Source organism: Malus domestica, chromosome 04 (assembly GCF_042453785.1).
Source record: "Malus domestica chromosome 04, GDT2T_hap1".
Lineage (NCBI taxonomy): Eukaryota > Viridiplantae > Streptophyta > Magnoliopsida > Rosales > Rosaceae > Malus > Malus domestica.
The window spans coordinates 20,878,593-20,901,659 of record NC_091664.1 but is presented as its reverse complement, the minus strand read 5'-3'; the positions used below and the strand labels follow the sequence as shown (position 1 = coordinate 20,901,659).

General features: G+C 38.2%; 1 protein-coding gene across 1 annotated transcript; it reads right to left on the bottom strand.

The window, feature by feature from the left end:
- Positions 1–19,188: 19,188 nt before the first annotated feature.
- Positions 19,189–22,347, bottom strand: LOC103433411 (cyclic nucleotide-gated ion channel 1-like). Its single transcript, XM_070819957.1, has 7 exons — positions 22,005–22,347; positions 21,430–21,850; positions 21,072–21,302; positions 20,695–20,978; positions 20,414–20,525; positions 20,052–20,297; positions 19,189–19,754 (listed from the first exon to the last, which is right to left on the bottom strand). The coding sequence occupies exons 1-7, from the start codon at positions 22,067–22,069 to the stop codon at positions 19,374–19,376; spliced, it is 1,740 nt and encodes a 579-aa protein (XP_070676058.1). The 5' UTR covers positions 22,070–22,347; the 3' UTR covers positions 19,189–19,373.
- Positions 22,348–23,067: the final 720 nt, after the last annotated feature.

Here is a 23,067-nt window from a genome sequence, read left to right as displayed (position 1 = left end):
TGACTTGCAGTGTGTAGTTGTCTGCTGCTTGTCTGCTACCGTACAAATACTTGAGGCTGCTACGGTATTGGCTATGTTCTCCAATTAGAGTTGTTGCGTGGAAAGTTGTGTTATGCTGCCACCTTATTTTGTACTATGTGAATTTTGTGAGCATGTTTTCTTTGTCGTGATTTTCTAGTGTTATAGTCTGTAATTGTTTCGTAATTGCTATCACGCCCCGATCCCAACATACGTCCAGAATCGACTCGTGACGTCACCAATACCCGTACATCTAACATACCCCACCTCCGGGATATGTACAAAGCATAAATCAAGATTCAAATTTCATAGCATTTTTCGTACAATTTATGGTTGCATCTAACCTCTTCGTTAGACTACCTACGTACCCTCAATAGGGATCAAGTCATTCGTAGTTCAACGTTCGTCAAACTTTAATCTTTTCGTAAAATACTTATAGTGAAAAAAAAACATAAGGTACCACACTACACATCAACCATAAGCCATACACAATTATCATCTTGTCATGCACGCAGGTATGCTATGCCCACACATATATTTTCCACTTCATCCTTCATATAAATCACTACATTTCACATGATTCTCCATTTCAAGTATGCAACATCTCAAAAAAAAAAAAAAAACAATCAACGGATCACCATGCTATTCTATAGCCAAAATAGTCAACGAGTCTAATTATAATGACAATAATCACAACCAACATTATTCCATAATCACATCAATCAACAACACATCATATACCAAAATGCAGGCCTAGAGCGACACAGTTTGGCCGAAGCCTACATCTCTGAAGTTGATATCAAATCCAAGGAACTAACAAGTCAATGATACGATTCTAGACCATCACTCAACGAAATCCAAACCAGGATACGATTATGGACCATCACTCAACGGAATCGCAGAGTAAAAAGGATTCCGGACCATCACTCAACGGAATCCAAACAGAACTTAGTTCCGAACCACTCAACAGAACTGAATGGAAATCCAAGAAGCATAACTACGGCTTGAAGGAACAAGACAGGATTCAAGTTACTCAATTCACGAAGACTCAACGAAACGAACTAATATCGAGGAATAAATCCCCATCACAATGGGTTATCGGTCCATTACTAGATCTCACATCTCTCAAGCAATTCAATATGTATTTTAATCACATGACACAACCATTTCCAATACACAAGTCAAATCACATTTCACTACATCATACCAATCACTATGCTTCTAACATTATATCTCAATCCATAGCTTGTAACATGTCAGAGAATCACGAAGCACAATATTAATATTTAATTACGTTAATCAATCAGTGAGATAGCACAGCATTTCACGAGTTTAATTAAAGAACTCTACATAATTCCCTACTTGGGTTATGAATAATAACATGGTAATTCTAATTTGTATGCACAAGATCCATTTTGCGTAATTCTCATTCACTCGAATCTAAGATTCTAAGATAACCTTATGGAAATAAGCAAAAGCAAGGATTCCGAACCACTCAACGAAGTCCAACAACACTGGGTTCCGGACCACTCAACGGAACCAAATTACAAGTATGAGATAATCAATAAAAAGAAAGACCATTGATTATAGTTTATAACCTCAAATATAAGTTCGTAAATATGAAAACATAATCAAGTCTCTAATAACTCCGAAGGAGTCACCTAAACATCCAACGACTTATCCCATTCAAACCACCAAGATTCTCAAAAAACCATCATTCATATGTAAATTAAAACTAGGGCTAGAAGGACGCAGTTCAACTGAAGCCCACATAAGTAACCAAATAGGAAATGGCCCCCCCAAAGCAGATTAACCAAGCAGAGCCACCCTTGAGAAAATAACCAAGTAGGCAGTGACCCCCAATGCGGATTAACCAAGCAGAGTCACCCCTACAACTATTAGGAAGTGATCACCCAATGCGGATTAACCAAGCATGATCATTCCTAAGCATACATGGCCATAAGGATTGCCCAACGCAATTTACCTAAGTGCGATCCATATATAATATGGCCCCCCAATGCGGATTAACCAAGCAGGATCACTAATGACCCCCCAATGCGGATTAACCAAGCAGGGTCAAAATAATCAGGTAGGTAGTGATCACCCAATGCGGATATACCAAGCATGATCACTTATAGAATGCGTATGGTCCCCCAATGCGGATATACCAAGCAGGACCATCAATGTACAACTACTACATGGTGTAGTAAACTCAACACCTCAACTTATCCACATCTCAACCCCTATGAGTTACAACGTAGTCACCTACACCATCAACTTCTCGAGGTCACCACTAATATGTCACCCAAGCATATAAGTGCTACAACATACTTCCAATAGAATTCTAGGATCACATTGTCATAAAAATAATTATACACATGAATCACATTACTAAAAAGATAATTTAACTCACATATGTCACAACGATCATCAGTACCAAGCCAAATCATGTTTAATAATCATAGGCCTTTGGCTAAATATATAAAAATCACATTTATAAAACCAACTCATCTTCACAAAGGATACTAACATAGGAAATTAAGGTAATAACCATATCACATATATTCAAGTCACTCTCTAATCAATGTAGGCCCACTAGACTTCACTTAATCCCCTGTAGTACTAATTTTAGTAATTAGGACGTTTCGAGACATGTTGACCAAAAGTCAACTCTCGGTCAAAGGTAATTCAATCCGGAAGATGCACACATATGATTTTGGATCTGTAACTTTCCAAAGTCCACATTATGCTCAAATAACAACATACTAAAATCTCAACACGATCCGACAGTCGGATCTCCACCAATTTCAAAATTCAAGTGGCGGTCAACATTTAATTTTACCAACTTATAAATCCAATTAAGGAAGATCCGTATGTCGGACTATCGATCTGTAAGTTTCTATGATCCACAAATATTATTTCTATCACGCATTAAGGTTTGGTGGCGATCCAACGGTCGGATCGTCAAATCATATTTTAACCTAACCACGTATCATAATGAAATTAGGTTCAAACAATCAAACCATATCATAATGATATCAATTATGAAATCAGGGCATCTAATTGAACTTAAAAAGACACCGTTGGCCCACTGGCCAGGCCACAGCCACGGGTGGCGGTCGGCCACCCCGACTTGCCGAAAAATTCAACTATTTTTAAAAATTACCAAAATTTAAAAAAATGAATATCTCAAAGAGTAGAGCAAACTTTATACATGTGGCCAAGTCCAATTTGGCCGGGAAACACCTCAATTTCACTCAAACCCGTCGAAACCCTAGAAAATGGTGTGCTTTGATTCGGCTTCCAATCGAACTCCGACACCTCCAACACTGCTTAGGCTTTGTTCCTGGGGTTGAGGGAAGTCTTTTGGTGGTGGTCATGGATGGTGAAACTTGCCGGAGCCACCGGGAAAAGGGATAAAGCCGCCGGAACACCTGTGGGTTTGTGGCTTCGAACTCGAAAAATGGGAAAGAAATTGGGAAATATAACACTACCAGGCTGTAGGGCTCATCAAGAGCTTTCTATAGACACCAAGATCACCCAAAACGGAGATCGGATGAAGGAGATATGAGCGGGTCAAGAATGGAGTTTCGCGGGTCAAAAATGACCCAACTCGGGTCTCCCTCCTTTCCCCTCATTGCTCTCTCCTGATTGGGCTGCTTCTCACCTTTCTAAAATCTGATTGGTTCCTTCCCCCTTTTATTAAACTCCCTTAACCTTTAACCCACAATTAAATAATTCCCATAATCTATTGTTCACAACTTCAAACGTCCGTAACTTTATCGTTATAACTTGGACTCGCAAACGGCTTTTGCCTATGCACTCATGGCTTCGAGACCTATTCGAAAACGTTACTTGTGACCTCAAAAGGTCAACGAATTTTAAATAATTATTTTTCAAACTTCACTCTTGGTAACTAGTTTAATTAAAATCTAAATTCAAACAATTTAAAATAAATTCTCGAGAAATAATACAAAATCTCAATAGTACAAATACGTAGATTATAACAGTGAAATCCAGGAACAGGATTTCACAATTGCCGTGATTGGTTATTGCTTTGTTGACCAAAACAAAACAAAACGAAACAAAAAAAAAGTAAAGGTATTTGCTGCTCCAATTAGGCAGCAAGCATTAATTCATCAAGTGGGTTGTTCCCACTTTACCTTGTTTTTTTTTTTTATTGCTTGTTGTGACGTGAGCAATGCTTGTGTAGTGTGGTTGTGCGTACTTGTTGTTTTGTCTGTGATGTGCAATGTGTAGAGACTGATGTGCAGGTGTTATTACAATGACCAATATCGGTTGGATTTTAGATTCCGATGCAACGGATCATATGACGTATGATAGAACTTTGTTTCAGTCCATGAAAGATCCTTATAGAAAGTGTGTGGCAACTGCCAATGGTACTACTGCGGGAACAGTGTCTCTTACACCCTCTCTTCCCTTACATAATTGTTTATTGGTTCCATCGTTGTCCCATCACTTATTGTCTGTACCTCAAGTCACTGAACAATTGGATTGTGTTGTATTAATATATCCTTCACTTTGCTAGCTTAAGGATATTCAGACAAATGAGATCATTGGGCGTGGCACTAAGAGAGAGGGGCTATATTATGTGGATGATGTGGTTCCTGGAAGAGCTAATTTGGTTCACACATCACGTAATAGTAATCTACAGAAGGTATTGTTATTGCATCGTCGTTTGGGGCATGCATCGTTTGGTTATTAGAAACATATATTACTTGATATGTTCAGTGGTATTGAAGACTCAGAATTGAAATGTGAAGTATGTATTTTAGCCAAAAGTCATCGTGCTTCATTCCCTCCAAGTATGACTAGAAGATCTTTTCTGTTTGCGCTAGTACACTCTGATATGTAGGGGTCTTCCTCTGTTAGTACTTCTACAGGAATTAGGTGGTTTGTTACTTTCGTGGATGATTGCACTCGTATGACGTGGTTGTATGTGTTGAAAAATAAAAGTGAGGTTTATGATGTGTTTCGTTTGTTTCAACAGATGATTAAAACTCAGTATTCTTCTGATATTAAAGTTTGCATTCTGACAATGGTGGAGAGTACATAAATTCTGAGTTATCCCGGTTTCTACAAGATCGTGGAATTATTCATCAAACTACATGTCCGTATACTCTGCAACAAAATGGGGTTGCTGAGAGGAAAAATCGTCATATCTTGGAAACTGCTTGTGCCTTGCTTATTGGTGCGTCCGTGCCTAAACAGTTTTGACCTAAAGCCGTTACCAATGCCGTGTATGTGATTAACCGTATGCCATCCCGAGTTGTGGACTTTGTACACCTCTCCAAGTGTTGATAGAATTTGTTCCCGTACTGTCCACTAATACTCTCACTCCTCGTGTGTTTGGATGTGTAGCCTATGTTCATATTCACAAGATTCATCGTAGTAAATTAGATCCATGTGCTCTCCGGTGTGTCTTTCTTGGGTTTACTCCCCAACAGAAAGGGTATAAGTGCTACCACCCTGAAACTCGCCACATGTATGTGACCATGGATGTTACTTTCTCAAAATTCGAGTATTTTTATGCTTCGATTCCATCACCTTCTCATCACCAGGGGGAGAATACTAGTGATGATCTTGGGTGGTTGGAGATACCAGATAATGTAATATGTAGCTCAAGGGGACCGTGTGTTGAAAACAAAAATTGTGAAGGCTCTCGGCAAGACACTACCGAGAATGAATACAATGAAGACAGTGAGGTTCTCAACCATAGCCTGTCGAAAATTGGACAACTGTTCAGCTGTCGAGCACCAAAACAATTGATGCTTCTCAGCAACAGTCTGCCGAGTATGATGCAGAGTAGCGGCAGGAGTCTGCCAAACCAGCAGCTGCCGAACACGAACCCGTTCCCCCTCTCTCAAGCTCAATAGTGCCACCCAATGTGTCTTCTCTAAATATTCTTGAGGTAAGTAAAACTAATGCTCATGTAACTAATCCGGATAATATTATGAGTACGTATAAGTTGCCAACAAGGCAAAATCGTGGTGTTCCTCCTGACAGGTTTTCTCCTGAAGGAAAAGTGAAGTATCCAATAGCTAATTATGTGTCATGCTCGAACCTTGCACCAGAACGTCAAGCCTGGGTAAATAATGTGGAAGCAATCCAAGCACCAACGCTAGTTGAGGAGGCCTTAAAGGATCCTAAATGGGCTGCTGCAATGGATAAAGAAATGATGGCACTGCATAAGAATGATACGTGGGAGGTAACGGAGCTACCAAAAGGAAAAAACTGGTTGGGTGTAGATGGGTCTTTACAATCAAATACAAGGCAGACAGATCAGTGGACATGTATAAAGTAAGGTTAGTAGCAAAGGGTTATACACATACTTATGGTGTTGATTATCAGGAAACTTTTTCTCCAGTAACGAAGATGAATACAATACGAGTTCTTATTACTTTAACTGCAAATTTGAATTGGCCACTGAAACAATTTGATGTAAAAAATGCTTTTCTTCATGGGCATTTGAAAGAAGAAGTATATATGGATTTTCCTTCGGGGTATAACGCCGAAAGGAAAACCGAAGTATGTAGGTTGCAAAAGTCACTTTACGGGCTTAAGCAATCACCTCGTGCATGGTTTGGTAGATTCACTCAAGTTATGAGGAGGATTGGTTATTATCAAATTCACTCTGATCACACGTTATTTGTGAAACAGAGAAGTGGTAAAGTGACGGCCTTAATTATTTATGTGGACGACAAGATAATAACGGGTGATGATTCGGAGGAGATGATGAAATTAGAAAAAAGTCTTGCCGCTGAATTTGAGATGAAGAATTTGGGAGATTTGAAATATTTCCTTGGAATGGAAGTCGCTTGGTTATCAAGAGGTATTTTCTTGTCTCAACGTAAATATGTTCTGGATTTATTAAAGGAAACAGGCATACTGGGATGTAAACCTGTGGAAATTCCCATCACAAAGAAACATTATTTGGGGATTTATCCAAATCAAGAACCGGTTGACAAAGGTAGATATCAAAGGCTAGTGGGGAGGTTGATTTATTTGTGTCACACTCGTCCGGATATTGCCTATGCCGTAAGTGTGGTTAGTTAGTTTATGCACTCACCAAGTGTGGATCATATGGTGGCAGTAATGAGAATCTTGGCATACTTAAAGTCTGCCCCGGGAAAGGGAATTTTGTATGAACATCATGGATATATGAGGATTGAGGGATATACTGATGCTGATTAGGCAGGTGATATGACTGACAGACGGTCTACATCTGGGTATTTTACATTTGTTGGAGGTAATTTAGTTATGTGGCGGAGCAAGAAGCAGAATGTGGTATCACGGTCCCCTGCCGAAGCCGAGTATAGGGGTATGGCACATGGTGTGTGTGAGATCCTTTGGGTACGAAAGTTGCTTTGGGGTCTTGGTTTTACACAGAAAGAGGCGATGAAATTGTATTGTGACAATAAGTCTGCTAGAGAAATAGCTGAGAATCCGGTGCAGCATGACAAGACCAAGCATGTTGAGGTTGATAGACATTTTATCAAAGAAAAGTTGGAAAAGAAGATTGTGTCAATACCGTTCATGAACTCAGAGGAACAACTTGCGGATATCCTTACTCATGCCATGTGTAATAGGAGGTTCGATAACTCACTTATCAAGTTGGGCATGTATAACATCTATGCTCCAACTTGAGGGGGAGTATTGGTGTGAGTCTATATTTTAGGAGAAAATGAATGTAAATATTTTGTAATTACATGTTTTAGGAAGGATACTGTGTTCTTTATTGTTTTTTGTTTCCTTTTGTAACAAGTATTGTATGTACTTTCATTCAGGATTATGGAATACAGAAAAGTTAAGCCATAAAATTCTATAGAATTCTGGTTTTAATGGACCATAATTAGGGATTTCGGTCGATATTGTGGATAACTTTCCGCGTTGATGTGTTGTTAGTTGGCACTTACGAGCTGGTTTAGTAATTGCTTAATGTTTCTCATCTGATCAGATGTTTCTGACTTTGGCATATGTATTATATGTACATATATTGTTGGATTCCTGTTTGAATCTGTTCAATGCAAGTAGGAAAGGAAACGGACTCCTTCTCGTTCGATTCCATGATTCGTATTACGACTGTAACGACCATTGAAACTCACATAAAGAGCTTTCTCTATTACAATTGTGGTACAATTGAACCTAACAGGTATTCTTGTGTTTTGCTAATGTTGAGGATAGTAGATGATGTTTAAATTCTTTAAAGTTATTTTGAATTAAAAATCTAGTTACTAGTTACAGATAACTAAGAAATTCCCTATGAAATTCCATAATCAGTTTATTTCCACCATAGTAATATCCTCTCTGTTGAAATGAGTCGAGAAGTCAGAGACAATACGTTTTAATCTGGCAGCCCTGATTGCAAAGACTTCAACTTTTTCGTGGGACTTGACAGTTTGGTCTGAGATGGGTTAGCCGGAAAATGAGGTAAATGTCGCCACCCAACCTATAAGTTCTTTTCCATAAATATCACCTTTCTCAAGATGTGTAGTGCTTGACGAGCCACTTTCTCCGCCGATACTACTAGTCTTGTAGGTAAGTACGGTGCCCTGCGTGATGAAAAGCATCATATCCAGTGGCTCCCCCTCTCGAGTAATATAGCTACCATGACCATAGTTAACTGGCTCAAGATGCTCCATGATTGCTTCCAAAACTTGTCTGTTTATGTTTTCAAGCCCTGGCACCTGGGGTTAATTCATACATGTAATTAGAAACTTACAAATACATCGATAAGATCCTATAAGCAACATCATTTTACTAATACGGATGATAATCAACTGTTCAAAAGTACACTCACGAAAGCACGCGAAAAGAACTCAAAGGGGAGTTCATGCTCCTATCTATATAATAGCTTGAATTCGTCAACTAGATTATTCGAAAAACCATCTACTGCCAAAAGTTTATAGAACACTATATATAGAGATATGTATATGGAGATATATTGAGAAAGATAGGACATTAGGAACTTACATTCTTTAGTGTAGCCAAGAAGAGATGGCGCTTTATATGTTTCTTAAGTGTAACGAGAAGATATTCTCCGCAGGATTATCTTCGTCCTCGTCAAGTGCTTCTATTACTAATTGCCAATACGCATGTCACTCTAGGAAGACCATATTCAGATAACATGAAACCTATTCGTGGAATTATGACTTTACTCCTCCGTATGGCCCATATCCTATATGTTCTGCTAGTTGCCTGCATAAATGTCTACTCCACAACATGGAGGTTTGGACTTGAGTTTATTAAATCCTGAAATTTACATGCATATATGTAGAAACTACTCAAAAGAAAACAGATATACAAAATATAACTCATCACCGACCTGCAAATGTCCAAGCAGATACATGAATGGTAGCATGCCACTGATCGAAATAAAAATGACAAAGCTGGTTTCCCAGGCATAGGAACTAGTGTTGAGATTTGAAGCAAAAGAACTGAAGAAATCATTGGAGCAATATATTAAAACAATAGTTGAAAAAGGACAACTCAGTGGATGGCTGGATTTGCATGATTGAATTTTGATAATCAATTTCAATTAACCCTTCAAACACCGGTGTACTGTAAAAAAACGTATATGCATGATGATCCAAGAACAAACCCCATATTCGTAAGCCCCATGAGAAACACATCAAGAATTTTTGAGAAAAATTTGTTTTGCCCACTATGCCAGATTGGAGAGTGTCAATGAATATGCCAAAATTGAATGCCATTGGATTTGGTGGATTTGTGGGACATAAATCATTTAGAAATGTGACGTTTCTGAACGTAGTGTTATCACATTGTAAAGTACTTAAGTCGCATTCATTTTCAATTTAACAAGTAGAGATCCAACAATCTATCTCTCATTGAACAAAAAAAAAAGTACCAAAATGCCCCAAGTACCTAACAACCCAAGAACTACATTTGTAACTCAACAATATTTACAAGCAACTTATGGAGCAGTTTAACTAAGATAAGATGATAATTTACATGGCTAGCATGAAATTTAATAAACCTAGAATCCATATTTTCTTTGTGGCAGGAATGTTCCTGCTAAATTAACGTGTTCCCTTGTTATAGTCCTTACATTATGTGTACACTGCACGACCTCGGGCAACATATTGCAATAGAATAAGTAAGTTCAAAATCTTCATTCTAGCCAAAGATCTTGAGTCCCTCGTTGTCGGAAGAAAAATTAAAATTACAATCTGTACACAAATGCAACCAGTAATTAACTTTAAGTGTTGTGTGACAAAATCAGCAAAATCAAATTATTCTAATTCCTAAAATATGACTTAAGAGATTACGCCTAAAAGTAATTGGCTTACTTGTGGAATAGGAAGAACGGACATGGATCCTCTCCTTAGCTATTGCCAGGGGATCCTAGGGATCAATTGATCTCAACCCTTCAAATTGATCCTATGGCCAAGAAATGTCAAGAAGCTTTCAAATTATTTCACGCAACCCAAGATAATTTTGTTTTCCTTTTACCATTCCCGCTCATAATCCACTTCTTTCTCCTCTCTCTCTCTCTCTCCTCTCTCTCTCTCTCTCTCTCGCTCATAATCCACCTGTGGCGGCGCGTGACCAGTGGATCGCCGATGCTATTTTACACTAAATTGATATCTTGATCTCAGATTTGTTATCCATATGATGTGATTTGATTATTGTGAATCTAGTTTGATTAAGGTGCGTTACTTGATAATTATATGAATCGACGATCTGACCGTTAGATCGTCACCAAAATTCAATACGTTATAGTACATAATATTTGAAAATCATAGGAACTTACAGATCGGGAATCCGACATGCGGATCTTCCCGAATTGAATTTGTAAGTTCATAAAATAAAACGTTAACCGGCTGATTTTGGCAATTGGCGGAGATCCAACCATTGGATCGTAAGGAAACTTTATTATGATATTTTAGAAGCATAATGTGAATCTTGGGAAGTTACGGATCAGAAATCCGAGGTGTGGATCTTCCAGATCGAGTTACGTAAGGTTGTAGACCCTATCGTCGATCTTTGACCGACAGTTGACTTTTGGTGAATGGGTCTCAAATCATTCTAGAACGTCTTTGGGGATGTGTTTTATGTAAGTTACGTGTTCTATTGATAAGGATTTTGAGGTGTGGTTTGATAATTGTTATAGGCGCCGATCATTCGTGACGCCTCGATATTTGTGCTAAGGAGTTATAGCGCGGACTCCAGGTGAGTGGACTTTTGTTTTCTATATATACGTATTTATGTTTTACGATTTCCAAAAATTGTTTTTAAATGAATTTACGATTTAAATGCCATGTCAATGATGCATTATATTTTAGTATTTGCATTAGAATAGTTTTGCATACTATTGAATGATGATGCGGAGGCCCAGGTAAGCTTCAGGTGAGTACATTATGATAATGGTGGTTGCATTGTGTATGGTTATGCGTAGATGCATTTAAAGCTAATTATCCTGCACTGCGGTGTTAGTGCTCCCGCCCGAGGCCAAGGCACAGCCTTCACGTGATCGTTCACCTCCCGCACCGCACGCTCACCTTGGATCCAAGTTTGGTGCCAACCTGTCGTACAAACCACATTAGGTGGTTCCGACTCGTAGGTGACCCACAATTCATCGCACAGCCTTCACGTGATCGTAGTACTTGAGCGTACTTTTTACACCCAGCCTGTCGTACAAACCACATTAGGTGATTCCGACTTGTGTGCAGGACTAGGTTGATGAGCTATAGGTTCAGTTGTACAGGTCACATTAGGTGGCTCTGACTCACATACTATTTTATATTGATTTCACACCTGGCTTACATCTTTTAGTGTTAAAACATTATGACATGGCATATTTCAATTTTTTACTGGCCTTGTGCATTGGTTTTCGTATATATGTAATATTATTTTCTAGAAACTACACGGGTTTTACAGCGAGGGGTTATAACGTTTTCAAAAGGTTTTTATTAAAATTTTATTTTCAAGCCCACTCACCCTTGTTTTTCGCCCCTCCAAGTTTTAGCTGCTGAAAGTTCGTATAGACGAGGATTCTTAGCGAATCTCAGTATAGATGGCGACCTCTAAGGGTATGATCCTTACCCACACTATTGTACTTTACTTATGCTCCAACGTCGCACGTGAAATGGGTTCATTACCGCTCACAGCGCACTCTTGTCTTTAGGCACTTTTAGGTTTAAATTTTTTCACATTTTCCATATCACTATACTTTATGGCTTCGTCACCTTCCAGGTGTTGGCCAGCACAGCTCGTTTCGGAGTCCTAGTGGACATTCCGGATCGGGATATGTCATTATTTGACTTAACTATGTGACACCTAGTACGCATCATTGTTTTTCATCGAGAGTTAAATGAAGAAACTAAGAATTGAGGGTTTTTTTTTTTTTTTTGTTATTTTCCCTCGGTAGTTGAATTTTGTCAAAGATATTTTTCTATTGATTTTAGTAATCGTGTGCATCTCGTTTTCTCTTTATTCATGTTCTTTCTTTTCCACTTCTTCACTTTACTGAGAAAATAACAAAAATTCTTGTCAACATTATTTATTTATTTTTAGCTAAGAAACTTCATTTTAATTATTTGACTCAACTATGTGACACATGGGTACGTATCATTGTTTTTCATCGAGAGAAAAAAGAAGAAAATATGAATTGACGTTTTTTTATTTTCCCCCAGTGGTTTAATTTTTTTTCAAAAATATTTTTCTATTAAGTTTGGTAGTTGCGTGCTTCTCATTTTCTCTTTATCTCATTCCTTCTTTTTTTTTTGTCACTTATTCACTTTACCAAGAAAAGTGTCACATCCCGGCCCGGGGCGGATCACTTCCCGGGCCCGCTCCACCACCGTAACACGATATTGTCCGCTTGGGCCCCGACCATGCCCTCACGATTTTGTTTCTGGGAACTCACACGAGAACTTCCCAGTGGGTCACCCATCATGGGATTGCTCTCACGCGCTACTCGCTTAACTTCGGAGTTCCAATGGAACCCGAAGCCAGTGAACTCCCAAAAAGCCTCGTGCTAGGTAAGGATGAGAATATACATTTAAGGATCACTCCCCTAGGCGATATGAGATGTTACAAAAAGAATGAAAATTCTTGTCAATATTGTTTTTTTTTTTAACTAGGAAACTTGGTTTTAATTTTTTGCACTCGACTATGTGACACCTTCACATCATTAGTTTTTGTCAAGAGATAAATAAAGAAACTAAGAATTTTTTTTTCTCTCTCCTAGTGGTTTAATTTTGTCAAAGATATTTTTTGTATTGATTTTTGCAATAGCGTGCATCTCGTTTTCTCTTTATTCATGTTCTTTTCTTTTCCACTTATTCACTTTACTAAGAAAAGAACGAAAATTCTTGTCAACATTTTTTTTACCTAAGAAACTTCATTTGAATTATTTGACTCGACTCTGTTACACCTAAGTTCAAATTACTTTTTTTCATCGAGAGATAAAAGAAGAAAAATGAATTGAGGATTTTTTTTTCCCAAGTGCTTTAATTTTTTTCAAAGATAGAAACTTCGTTTGAATTATTTGACTCAACTATGTTACACAAGAGTTTGCATTACTGTTTTTTGTCGAGAGATAAATGAAGAAAAATGAATTGAGGAATTTTTTTTTTTCCCAAGTGGTTTAATTTTTTCAAAGATACTTTTATATTGACTTTAATAGTCGCGTGCATCTCGTTTTCTCTTTATTCTCGTTCTTTTATTTTCCACTTATTTACTTTACCAAGAAATGAATGAAAATGATCATGTTAACATTATTTATTTTTTTATTTTTAGTTAAAAAACTTGATCTGTCTACTTTTTTTTTTAAAGGAAGAAGGAAAAAAGAAAAAGAAAAAGAAAAGAGAGAGAGCTAGATGCACTACAAGGAACCGAAAAAACCAGAGGGAGAAGGAAAAAAAGAAAAGAATGGGAGGACAATTATCATCTATTTGTACCATCTTTCTAATAGAGGTAAGGAATCAATATTTGTGGGTTCAATCTTTATTGAAGAGATGGTACAAATAAATGTTGAGAATCATATCTTGGAAAAAAAAGTCGGGGCGGGAGAGAGATAGTATTAGTCAATTTCTCAATGGAATTGTTGAGGGGAGTCTTTGAATTGCTGCTTAATACTTCAATATATGACTGTAACAGCCATTGGAACTCACATAAAGAGCTTTCTCTAGTACAATTGTGGTACACTGCTTGTTCCTTTTTGACATATTTTGGTAGAATTAGAAAGACTTGAGTTGATGAAAATGTTTCGGAATTAGGTTCACATAGTCACATGCATCATACGCTGCGTTTGGATGACCTATACAGGTTGATGTAAGCTAAAATTTTGGAATAATGATAGGGAGACTAAATTTAGAGATAAAAATTGCAAACTAAATTATGTGTCACTAGTAGAAATGAGCATGTCTATCAACGCTTAAACAATAAACCAATCATCAAATTTCATGTCCTTTAGTTTTCAAAATTTAGTCTCTCTTGCATTACTCAAAATTTTAAGCTTCATGTAGTAATGTAGCTCGACGTAAGTGCACTGACTCCTTGTTCCCATTTTTAAGACTATCGATCATATCCAAGTTATAGCGGTCATGGAAAACCAGGTCCAATTGGTTAAAGCATCTAGAGTTGATAGTTGATAGTTCGATTTGGTCGATAGTTGTCAGCTTGGTTAACTAGTATAATTTGGTGTGCTTGTAGCGGGCTTGTTCTAGTGAAAAGAGATTTCTCAATTAGAAAAACACATAAGATTTGTTCGAAACTGTAAACGGAACATGTTAGGGCACACTTACCTAGAAACAAGGAGATGAACTAATGGCTTGATTCCATCTTAAGGTACGTAAGCAATGTAACCTAAGAGTTAGAAGCAATCACAAATTAAGAGGAATTTAATTGGTACTACGTAATCAATTCATAATTTTAATCACCTCTCGGGGTTAAATTTTCGAATTGTGACAGATTAGTATTAGAGCCTAGGTTAATATCTCGGAACAAGGAGTATCAAAATGAATGTATGCCAATACGAATGCCTATTGAACCTGACGTTATTACACCACGTGAGATAGAGATGGAAGTCTTGGTAATGTGTGATTACTAGTATGAGATTATGAGTCATGGACTCTATTTGAAGTTCAGTAGATCTAGTATATCAAGGTATCTCACGTATTGTACTTTGTATGATTAGATATTTGTTTGATACATGGCAGTGATAGAGAATATGTTTACTATGTAAATCATGTTGAGTGTGATGGGTAATGTGTGATGATGTGACTGCACCATGTAGCAGTGTGGTACATGGGTGATCTAGCTTGATTAATCCGCATCAGAAAATCAAACTATTAGATGCATGTTTATGGTCCTTCTTGGTTAATCTGTATTGCGGGACCCCGCATTCGAAGGAGGATCATGCTTAGTATATAAATAATGAGTGATCTCTACCTAAGTTATTAGATGCATGCATAGTCTTGCTTGGTTAATCCGTATTGGGAGACCATGCTTCGTGTATTTGCGAAGGGTGATCACTGTTTAGTATTATATGAAATGATCTTGCTTGGTTAATCTGCAATGGGGCACCATACACATTCTAGGAGTGATCATGCTTGATATATCCGCAATGGATGTGTAAACACGGAAATTCCTGAAACAAGAACAAGGTGTACAAAATAATATTTGTATTAATGATTTAGGGTTACAATCTCTTCTACAAATTTAGCCTCTGATTCTATCTTTGTAATGGGTAGATTTGTTGTTGTTGATCCAAAAGGCCGTCGGGGCTTGATCTTTAGGATGAACGGATGATGAATGATGAACACTTTCTTCGAGGGCCGTCGGGGCTTGATCTTGAATTAGTGGAAGTTTCTTCAAGGGCCGTTGGGGCTTGATCTTGAAGGAGGATTTTGACGAAGAACGAAGAGGGCTTTCTTGATTCTTCGGAATTTGCTTGAAAGCTTTAGAGTTTCAAGGCTTCAAGGCTTTGGTGTGGTGTGAATTCTCTTCCAATTTGGGAGTAGAGAAAATGTATGTAAAATCCTCTCCTTGATTCTTTGATGGAGGAGCCTATTTATAGGCTTTGGGAATGAATCACCACCATCCATTTGTTTTGGTGGAAGTTGTAGGTGAATTTTGGTGGATGTTGTAGGTGAAACTTGGTGGATGTTTGTAGGTAAAACTTGGTGGATGTTGTAGGTGAACTTGGGTGGAAGTTGTAGGTGAACTTAGTGTATGATGTAGGTGAAGTGAATGAAGGTTGTAATTTTAATACAATGGTCAACATTTATTTCACCAAAATTTAAATGTTTACAAATGTAATCTTAATGCAATGGCTAACATTTATGCCACCGAAATTTCAATGTCTACAGTAGCCCTATGGCCTGATCGATTAGAGATGACCTTAAATTCTCTAGTTTTTCTAAAATTCCTAATGGACAACCAAAGAGAAGAAGGAAAAAAAAAAAGTAGTGTTGCACTTATCATTTAATAGAGATAAGGTCTATTAAACGGAAGTAGATTCCATTCTTATTAAACAGATTGTACAAATGATGGTACAAATAGTTGGTAAGAATGATATTTTTTAGAAGAAAAAAAAAATGAGAGAAGGGAGGGCAGATTAGGATTATCTCCCCTCCTCTTTCCATCCACTTATATCCTCTCATCTTACATTCTCTTATTTTGTCTTTCTTTTACTATAAAAAAATTAATATAAGATGTTGATGTGATTTAACCGTGAGCGTTCAAATAGAAGAGAAATGAAGGGGAGGGAAAAAAAAAAGAGAAAAAATAATCCTACTACTCCAGAGAGGGGTCACTTGCACAGAGCCCCATATCGACAGAAGGGGAGAAAATGTAGGATTGGCACTGGCCTGCTCACGTCCCCAAATCGAACCCACTCGCGTCGACGAAGACCCATCGACTCAGCCCACCGGCCATGGCTACGATCATAGCTCGGAAATTTCTCTAGGCTCTCCGCGTCAGACAGCTCGTGAGTTTGTCCTCTGCCCTAACTCCCCTTTTCTTATCCTCCGTTTGGATTCCGAGAAAATCCGGAAAAATTGAATACCATGTTTTTATTTGGTTGCTACTGGTGAATATTTCGAATCAGCTAGCCCACGCTGCATAGCAACAAATTACAGGACCACAGCGCTTTCTTTTTCTTTATGTGTAGAAATTTAGATTAGAATGCTGGTTTTAATGGACTATAATTAGGGATTTTTTCGGTCGATATTGTGGATAACTTTCCGCGTTGATGTGTTGTTAGTTGGCACTTACGATCTTGTTTAGTAATTGCTTAATGTTTCGCATCTGATCAGTTGTTTCTGACTTTGGCATATGTATTGTCATTTGTGATAAAACCCAAGCCAATACCTAGCTACAACCTTGACTGTGTGGTAATGGTGGGTACTGAGGAGAGGAATTGCACAGCAAGAAAAGGAAATTTCTAATTGTTTTTCATATATGCTTTTCAATCCACTAGCTGAGGCTTTTAACCCACAAGCCAGCCCTTACATTCGCGAGAGTGCCATCTGGCATAACAACAACTCAATTAAAACTAAAACCCACAATTAACAAGACTATTACAATCTAATCCTTACTCTAATACAATCTGACCCCCATTATTTAACTACTACTTCATAGTGATCCAAGGATTCACTAATAGGCCAATTGCAAGATCATAACATTTACTCCCGCCTTCGAAAAAACCTTGTCCACAAGGTTAAAGAGAGAAAGCAGGGAATCGAGCTTGGAAGTCTTCAAAGTCCTCCCATGTTGCAGAACTGGCATCTTGATCCTGCCACTGAACAAGCAATTGAACGCCGGCAGAATTACCCTTCTTATACATGCGCCTGGAAAGAATGGAGGCAGGAACCAACTGTTGAAGACCATCTTCTGTAACTTGGGGCAACAGGTTGTTGGCTACCACATTCGGCCCTAAGTGCTTCTTAAGACTGCTGACATGAAAAACAAGGTGGACTTTAGACATGGCAGGAAGTTCAAGTTTGTAAGCCACATCACCTACTCGGCTGAGAACCTTATAGGGACCATAGAACCTGGGTAACAGTTTATGATAACTGTGTGCAGCCAAGGATTGGAGTTGATAAGGAATAAGTTTTATATAAACCATATCGCCAACTGCAAAACTCCGTTCCAATCTCTTTTGATCAGCTTGTGACTTCATCCTTGTCTGAGCTAATTCAAGGTTCCTTTTCAGAATCTCCAAAACCTTGTCCCTCTCAACCAAACATTGCTCCACAGAAGCGAACTTTGTAGAACCAGGTTCATACGGTGTGATATGAGGTGGGGAATAACCATACACTAATTCGAAGGGTGTGAACTTAGAAGAAGTGTGGTATGAGGTATTGAAACACCATTCGGCCCACGATAACCATTGTACCCATTTTTTAGGTTGACCTCCAACAAAACAGCGCAGGTAGGTTTCCAAGCAGCGGTTCATAACCTCAGTTTGACCGTCAGTTTGAGGATGGTAGCCCGAACTCATACACAACTTGGCATTGTGCAGTTTGAATAACTCTTTCCAGAAGGCGCTTATGAAGATCGGATCACGGTCACTGACTATAGAGTTGGGCATGCCATGGAGTTTGAAAATATGCTCAAGAAAAAGCTGTGCTACACTAGCCGCTGTATATGGATGTGCCATAGGAACAAAATGACTATATTTGGACAGCCGATCAACCACCACCATGATAACAGTCTTACCCTTGCAATTAGGAAGTCCGACGATAAAGTCCATGCTTATATCAGCCCAAATTCGTTCAGGAATTGGAAGAGGCATCAGTTTTCCAGGAGGTGCCACTGTTTCATACTTATGTTGTTGGCAGATGTGACACTCCGAAACGAAGAGTTTGACATCATTCTTCATACTCGGCCAATAAAAGTCCTTCTTAAGCTTGTGGTAGGTTTTAATCACACCTTGATGACCTGCAGCAGGTATGGAATGATAAGCTTCGACAAGCTTGGTGCGCCAAGGAGAGGAAGGGCTTAACAATATCCGTGCCTTGTACCGTAAAAACCCATTCTGGAAAGAGTAATTAGAAGATGTAGGGGTGGAGTACCTAACAATTTGTATGTACATATATTGTTGGATTCCTGTTTGAATCTGTTCAATGCAAGTAGGAAAGGAAACGGACTCCTTCTCGTTCGATTCCATGATTCGTATTATGACTGTAACGACCATTGAAAATCACATAAAGAGCTTTCTCTATTACAATTGTGGTACAATTGAACCTGACAGGTATTCTTGTGTTTTGCTAATGTTGAATAGCTGAATATATAGTTATTTTGAGTAAAAAATATAGTTACTAGTTACAGATAACTAAGAAATTCCCTATGAAATTCCATGATCAGTTTATTTCCACCATAATAATATCCTCTCTGTTGAAATGCGTCGAGAAGTCAGAGACAATACGTTTTAATGTTGCAGCCCTGATTGCAAAGACTTCAACTTTTTCGTGGGACTTGACAGTTTGGTCTGAGATAGGTAAGCCGGAAAATGGGGTAGATGTCGCCGCCCAACCTATAAGTTCTTTCCCATAAACATCACCTTTCTCAAGATGTGTAGTACTAGTCTTGTAAGCAAGTGCAATGCCCTGCGTGATGAAGAGCATCCTATCCAGTGGCTCCCCCTCTCGAATAATATAGCTACCATCAGAATAGTTAACTGGCTCAAGATTCTTCATAATTTCATCCAACACTCGTCTGTCTTTGTTTTCAAGCCCTGGCAACTGGGGTTAATTCATACATGTAATTAGAAACTTAAGAATACATCGATAAGATCCAATAAGCAACATCATGTTACTAGGACGGATGATAATCATCTAAGCAACATCATGTTATTAGAAACTTAAGAATTCAGAAGTACACTCACGAAAGCACGCCAAAAGAACTCAAAGGGGAGTTCATGCTCCTATCTATATAATAGCTTGAGTTCGTAAACTAGATTATTCGAAAAACCATCTGGTGCCACAAGTTTATACAACACTATATAGAGCTACGAATAATTGAGAGAGATAGGACATTACTTTCCGTAGTGTAGCCAAGAAGAGATGCCGCTTCATATGTTCCTTAAGTTCCAAAGGAAGTAACGAGAAGATATTCTCCGCAGGTTTATCTTCGTCCTCTTCAAGTGCTTCTCTTACCAATTTCCAAATCGCATATTCTACCCCCTCTTTAAGACCATATTCAGATACCATGAACCCTATTTGTGGAAATATGACTCCCACCCTCTGCCGTATCTGAGATGTTTTGCTAATTGCCTGCATAAATGTCTACACCACAACATGGAGGTTTGACATTGAGTTTATTAAATCCTGAAATTTACATGCATATATGTAGAAACTACTCAAAAGAAAACCAGATATACAATACATAATTCATCACAGACCTGCACATGTCCAAGCAGATACATGAATAGTACCAGGCCACTGATCGAAATAAAAATTACAAAGACGCTTTCCCATGCATAGGTACTAGAGTTGAGGTTTGAAGCAAAAGAACTGCAGAATTCATTGTAGCAATATATTAAAACAATATTTGAAAAGGGACAACTCATTGGACGGCTTGCGTGACTGAATCTTGATAGTCAAACACCGGTACCGGCGTATTGTAAAAAACCCAAGTGCATGAAGCAATATCTAAGAATAAAAATACTTATGTAGGACAAACCTTAGATTTCGAAATCCCCATGAGAAACACATCAAGAGTTTTTGAGGAAAATTTGTTGTTCCCAATATGCCAGACTGGAGAGTGTCAACGAATATGCCAAAATCGTATGCTATTGGATTTGGTGGATTTGTTGGACATAAATCATTTAGAACTGTAACGTTTCTGAACGTAGTATTATCACATTGTAAAGTACTTAAGTTGCATCCATTTTCACTTCGACAAGTAGAGATCCAACAATCTATCTCTCGCTGAACAGAAAAAAAGTACCAAAATGCCCCAAGGACCTAACAAACCAAGAACTACATTTGTAACTCAACGATATTTACAAGCAACTTTAGGGAGCAGTTAAAATAAACTAAGACAAGACAATAACTTACATGGCTAGCAAGGATGTACATGATGAAATTTAAGACACCTGGAATCCATATTCGCTTGTACTTTGCAAGTTGTTTGCTAGTTTCACGTGCTTTCTTGTTAAAGACCGTACATAGTCTATACATTGGATAAGCTCGTGCAACATATTGCAATACAAAAAGTGAGTTCAAAAACTTCATTATATTCAAAGATTTTGAGTTCCTCGTTGTCGGAAGGAAAATTAGAATTACGATCTGTACACAAATTAGTTAAACTTAAGTGTTGTGTGACAAAATCAGCAAAATCAAATTATCCTAATTCCTAATATACGACTTAAGAGATTACGAAAAATAATTTACTCCATAAAAGTAATTGGCTTACTTGTGGAATAGGAAGAACAGCTAAAATGTTTTGTATTGGGGAGACTGGGATTCCCAATTCCGCAAAATCAAGGAAATCTTCCAGTAAGCTCAATGTGCACCACGGACGCAGCACATGATCGATGATTTTAAGTAGATAAGGGAGATCTGTAAATGCTCTCAAAACAATAACTATCTTCTTTAATTTTTCGTCCAATGTGAGACACTTTATATTTTCATTGATGATGGGAACGTACAAGAACAAAGGGTCCACAAGCATCGGGCCAAAAAAAATCATGATGACGAACAAACTGGTTATCCCAATCCATATAGAATGTATACCACGTTTTATTGAATCTATATCGCATTTTATTGATCTATCTCCTCCATCTCTCTTGCCATACCTCCCTTTCGCAAGCTCTAAAATTTGCTCACCTGACAAGCTGAAAAATTAATACACAAGAATTAAACATGAAATTCATTTATTCGATTTGTTTATTCCTATGTCGAACAACCACATTGATCTGATGCAAAAATCCTTTGTTTTAATTTTAAAAGAAAAATAAAATATTAGAGATATTAAGAGAAATATGAAACCTTCCAAGGTTGATTAAATCGTCATCGGAGCTCTCCTTTTTTGGAACTGGTTCATCAGAGTTCATCGTAACTCAGTTTTACTAAGTTATGATGCGTACAAGATCCTTTGAGCTATCAAAGATCCGAATGAGGAGCTTCTTGAAGTTTCAACAAAGTACATATGTTAACTACAACCACTTCATGATGGAGAATAAGTAGGCTAGGAGTTGAATGTCAAGTAAAGGGGTTGAATCCTCTAAGAGAGAAACTAGAAGTGTGATACCTTAATTTGTGTTTTAATTACTTGACTCAACTATGTGATACCATCATTGTTTTTCGTCGATAAATAAATGAAGAAAAAGAATAGGGAAAGGTAGTGTTGATGCACAAAACCGGAGGTCTTGGAACAACGTAAATCCGACCGTGAATCTGCAAGAAATGTAAATAACACAAGATGTATCGTGGTTCACCCCAAGGTTTGGGTTACATCCACACTAATTATTGTATTTCTCTGAGAAGTGAGGGGAGTGAGGGAGAGAGCTTCTGAGGGTGAGAGAACTCTTCCTATGGCCTAAAAATGGTCTCCCCTCATTGTGAGGGTGAGGGGTCCTTTTATAGAATAAGGACTCATCACTTATTACATATTTGCCCCTTCCTTTATCACATAATTACATTTAAGTCCCCCGAGTATTTGTACGAGATCTAAATACGAGGCCCTAAATATGGTATAAACAGTAGTCCCCCAAGTCTTCAATCAAGAGTCTTTTGGCTGGAGACTTGAAATTCAGTTCATGTGTGGGCCGAAATAACTAGATGTTGTCTTGAACTGATGTTCGATATGAGGCGGTGCTCAATCTGAAATGATGCTCAACTAGAAGTAGCACATGCTGCGAGGCTGCGAGGCTCGTGGCTTATGTTGCCTTGGTTAGCTCGGCTTGTAGCGTTGAAGATGAGGGAGCCCCTTTTATAAAATAAGGGTTCGCTCCTCAATACATGAATAATGGGCTAGAGCTGATGTTCGCGGCGAAGCGGTTGCTCAGTAGGCGGCGATGCTCTCTAATGATGGTGAGGGAGTCCCTTTTAT

Bases quoted from the DNA above. Each gene is read 5' to 3' on its own strand.
- LOC103433411 (XM_070819957.1), bottom strand. From the start codon at position 22,069: ATGAACTCTGATGAACCAGTTCCAAAAAAGGAGAGCTCCGATGACGAT. The intron at 20,979-21,071 runs GTAAGTTATTGT...TTGGTTTGTTAG, and splicing joins TGTACATCCTTGCTAGCCAT to GTCCTTGGGGCATTTTGGTA. The intron at 20,526-20,694 runs GTTTGTCCTACA...TGAATTCTGCAG, and splicing joins TGGGGATTTCGAAATCTAAG to TTCTTTTGCTTCAAACCTCA.